At 36.5% G+C, this 4,441-nt stretch overlaps 1 protein-coding gene across 1 annotated transcript; it reads right to left on the reverse strand.

Annotated features, from left to right (window-relative positions):
- Positions 1-446: 446 nt before the first annotated feature.
- LOC110038001 (probable acetyltransferase NATA1-like) lies at positions 447-1,637 on the reverse strand (the record flags this gene model as incomplete). The annotated part of the gene is made up of 1 exon (XM_020742755.1): positions 447-1,637. A coding segment is annotated over one exon (688 nt), but the record flags the coding sequence as incomplete, so codon positions are not given.
- Positions 1,638-4,441: the final 2,804 nt, after the last annotated feature.

Raw genomic sequence — 4,441 nt, forward strand, 5'->3', positions numbered from 1 at the left:
TAAGTGTTTCAAATGCAACGATTTTGAATGCATTTTGTTAGATTGCCCAAACAACATAATAATATCTTTCATTGAGTAGAGAGAAAGTGAAGAAATGAGTTGTGCCATATGAGAGAGAAGTCTTCAAAGAAAAGCAACACCTTGTAACTAATGAGGGAGAAATATTAGTGATTCAAACTATGAATTTAGCAAGACTAATTTTGGTTGTCCTAGAAGATAATCACTTTGACGTAATGATGTAATGCCACAAACCAACATTTTGCAGGCTTTGAGAGAAGCTTCAGCATAATTAGTATTGGTTATGTAAAAAAACCAACTTCGAGGAGCCAAGATCAGACACAGGATAGCCACTACTATGTGGATTTCAGGATTTTCAGACATACAATCTACCTCCTAAATTGTCACTACTAAGGGACGTCCAACAAATCATCACTTTCAAATAGAGATGCAAAAAGTTTGAGTTATATTTGAAAAACTATATGGAATAACATTATGAGACCAGCAATCCTACAGTCATGGTCGCAATATTCCCGCGATATTGCGGAATTGCTCCTGTGATCTAAGGTACCAATGACCAAAAATTTTTCTGTGCTTACTCTTGACGTAGCTCTACGTGCGGCGCAGTGTATTCATGAGTAATTTTCATGTTATTTTTTTGATTATTTTCAATAATCCCGAAATAATCCGGAAATAACCCGCGGTTTTTACTTTTGGGTTATTTCTGGGTTATTTCGTGATTATTCCAGAAATAATCTGAAAATAACTCAGGAATAACTTGCCCCGCACTTAGAGTAACGTCAGGTGTCCGGACAGAAAATGCGCGCACCAATGACAGAGCTGTTCAAATTGAATTGCTAATTCCAAAAATTGCCACAAAATTATTATGAAACGAAAAAAAAACAGAGAACAAAATCAGCAGCACAACTTATGGCCGATGGGAGAAAACCTCTTAATCCACGGCGAACTTGCTGAGCTCCTCGCCTGTAAGCCGACAGATCCTCCATTGTGGCAAAACCTCAGCCCCCATTCCATTATAGAACGCAATCGCGTTCTCATTCCAGTCAAGCACACACCACTCCACCCTCCCGCATCCCAGCCTTGCAGCCTCACCCGCCACCGCGGCGAGCATCATCTTCCCCATCCCCAGCCGCCTCCATGCTTCCCTCACGAATATGTCCTCCACGTATATTCCCGGCAGCCCCATGAAGGAGGAGTAGTTCGGAAAGCATAGCAGGAATCCAGCGACCACCAGCCCGTTACCGCGCGGGGAGGCGAAGGTAGACGACTCCGGATCGACGACAGTTGACTTGAGTACGATTCGGCCCAGGATCGGGCGGAACCCTAGGTTGGAATCGTCGTCGTCGGCGGACTTCGGGATGGGGGAGTGGGAGAGTTCGAGAATGAGGATGGTGAATGATCGGAAGGGGGGGAGTGGAGGGGAAGGGAAGAGGGTGGAGGTAAGTGATGATTCGGTGGCGGAGAAGAGGTTGGTGAGGAGCTCGAACTCCGCCATCTGATGTATTAGGCGGTGGATGTTGGGGACGTCGAAGCGGTCGGCGAGGCGAATTCGGGTAAAAACAACCGCTTGTTCCTTCGATGGGTCGCCGGCGGCGGCGGGGGCTGGGGGGCGGCGGGGACTGTAGTCATGATAGGGTTTTGAATTGTGTGATTTGGAAATTGTGTATGGAAACTAGAGTGGAGTTACTTATAGAATTTGTATGCTAGGAAGGAAGACTTGTATTTCTCTTCTGAATATTAACAAAAGAAAAAAATGTGTGTTTTGGCTATCAAATTGCATATATTTTCCTTTAGGCTTGTTCGATAAATCTTGACAAAGAACCATCTATGTGATAGAGGGAAATGAGCATTCATATGTCGTGAATAAATTTTCAACATCCGACATGAACTTAAGATATGAGACTGATCTTGATGCACTTTTTTGAGCAAGGAATGTTCAAAGTTTGATAAGAAGTCATTCGAAAGTCTGATTTCAGCAAACTTATGGTCAAACTCATCGATTTGACGAGAGGGGCCCGATGATATCAAAATTGGTACAATCTGAGTCAAATCAATCCCCGATCAAGATATTAAACCATGTTTGAAAGTTTTTCAGGCACACTTTGTAAGGTCAAATGAATGATAAATCTGGTGAGTTTATAGCCGAATCAAGCGTATCGATAAGACCAATCCTACGAGGTCCAATATCGCTCAATTCTAATTCTGACATCATTAAGACACTTAAATGTCCACCAAATGTCGTCTGAACAAAAAAAAAAAATTCTTCGGACTGTCTAATTAAAGTGGTTTATATTGTCGCAATAATTGCACCAATAACTCTACAAATAGAGCATTTCCCCTCGTTTGAAAGGGGATGTTGGCATCAATTTTTAATGTCATGTGTGTAGGATATCAACTTCAATAATTCAGGGTGACTTGGTGTCCATTCATTTCATCCTAAAACTCAAGATATCAATCTGGACCTCCCGATACGTGCCATGAGCACAGAATCGGGATTGGTGCCGATTTTTGCCCTGCTCGAGTAAATTCACCGTGGGATGGAAATTAGCTCGGGACATGTTTAGCATTCATTTTTGATGTTTAGAGATCGCACCACCTTAGTCTCAACTCGTTTATGGCCAACTGGAGTCACAAGACTCACCCATGGGCACTACTTGATATGAATTAGGGTTTCATACCATTTTGCGTTGCCCGGGGATTACCGTTGTTCGACATAATCATTTTAGACAACAACATAGCATTTAAGACTAATAATTCTTTCAAAAATAAAATTTAGTATTATTGTAGGATATCTTCCATTTCTATATTTAATATGCGAAGCACGTAATTTTTTTCATAAATTGCTCCCGTCACCACTCATCTAATACAAACATTTAACTTCAACGGTTCTACACATGTATTTTTTTTAGATGGGCATAATATAGCACACATGACGGTATATTACTAGAGTCCGCACATAATTTTCTGAATTTTGCATAGCTTCGTAAGTTTTATGAATACACTAATTCATGCGAACCTTAAAATTTATGAACATACCTCCGAATGTAGAATGAGATTGCTCATCTCAATACTAAATGTAGATCTCATATAAATTTGATGTGCTACAAACGTCTAAGAGATTTAAAAATTTCATTGTGGAACTCACGAGAGAAAAAGTTTGAACCCAGGCCAAGCTAAAATTTGAGCCTAGTCCAAGCTAAATTGACAAAATCACTACTTAATCGCCTACTTAAAATTCATTAAACTACAAAATTGATTGTAGCCAAATTTGTCATCCAACAAGATATTTATAACAAATGCTCCTTCAATTTTAAAATAGAGTTTTTAGTAAATTTATTATTTTAAATAAGCACTCTAAAGATAAAATTTTCTCAATTTACAAAATCGTCACGTCAGCAAGCAATTTTGTTACGCCATCTAGCAAAATTGTTTGATGATGTGATCAAAAGGTAAAATTATCTCTTGAGGTGATGATTTTGAAAAAAAAATTAGAACAAATTAATATATTTTCCAAACATGAGTACAAATATATAAATGGAAATGATATAATGAATATACTAAAACTTACGTAAAAAATAGGGAAAAAGAAAATTGGGGCCAAAACATTAAAAAAATATACTCTTATAAATTATCTCATTTATTTTAGTATATTTACCTGCTTATATGTCAAAATTCATCACATCATATGACAATTTTATCTGCTGACGTAACAAAATCGCCCGTTGATCTGGAGAATTTGTGGGCTTAGAAAAATTTAGTTTTTGAGTGCCGATTTAAAATAATAAATTTAAAAAAAATGCTATTTTTAAAATTTACTTTAAAAAAGAGCATTTGTTATTCATATTCTTTTGGTTGATTAACTTGGCTCCAATCTTTTTTGTCGTTTTATGAAATTTAACTTTTTATTAAAATAATTTAATTCATGTATTTAATTAATTATTTATTAATATATATATATATATATATAATTTTGAATATTTATTGACAAAAAAATTTAATATAAGAATTTAAAATAAATATTGGTATTAGCTATTCATGTAAGTTTTTGGTTGTTTTTTATTCCTTCTAGTCATGTTTTTTATGTGTTCTTCTGTTTATGTTTGTTGCTCGAGCAATCTCTTTCTCTATGTGGTTATTCAAAAGATTAATGAGATTTTTGTTATGGATGTTGGATTTGGTGTTGGTTGTTTCTTTTATATGTCAATTGGCACTTATTAATAGTGCTTGGGTGTTTTAGTGGGTTGCTAATTTGTAGCATCGAGTCATGACTGTTGGTTTCCATCTTTTAGTTGATTTTTTTATAAGCTTGCATTTCATCTTTGATATTTGCTAATTGCTGAGATTGGTTGATAGAATTGATGAATTCAAGTCATTACTAAAATTCTGACATTTTAATATATTTTTTATATATTATAAATGTTGG

This window comes from Phalaenopsis equestris, unplaced genomic scaffold (genome assembly GCF_001263595.1).
Source record: "Phalaenopsis equestris unplaced genomic scaffold, ASM126359v1 Scaffold228840, whole genome shotgun sequence".
Taxonomy (NCBI): domain Eukaryota; kingdom Viridiplantae; phylum Streptophyta; class Magnoliopsida; order Asparagales; family Orchidaceae; genus Phalaenopsis; species Phalaenopsis equestris.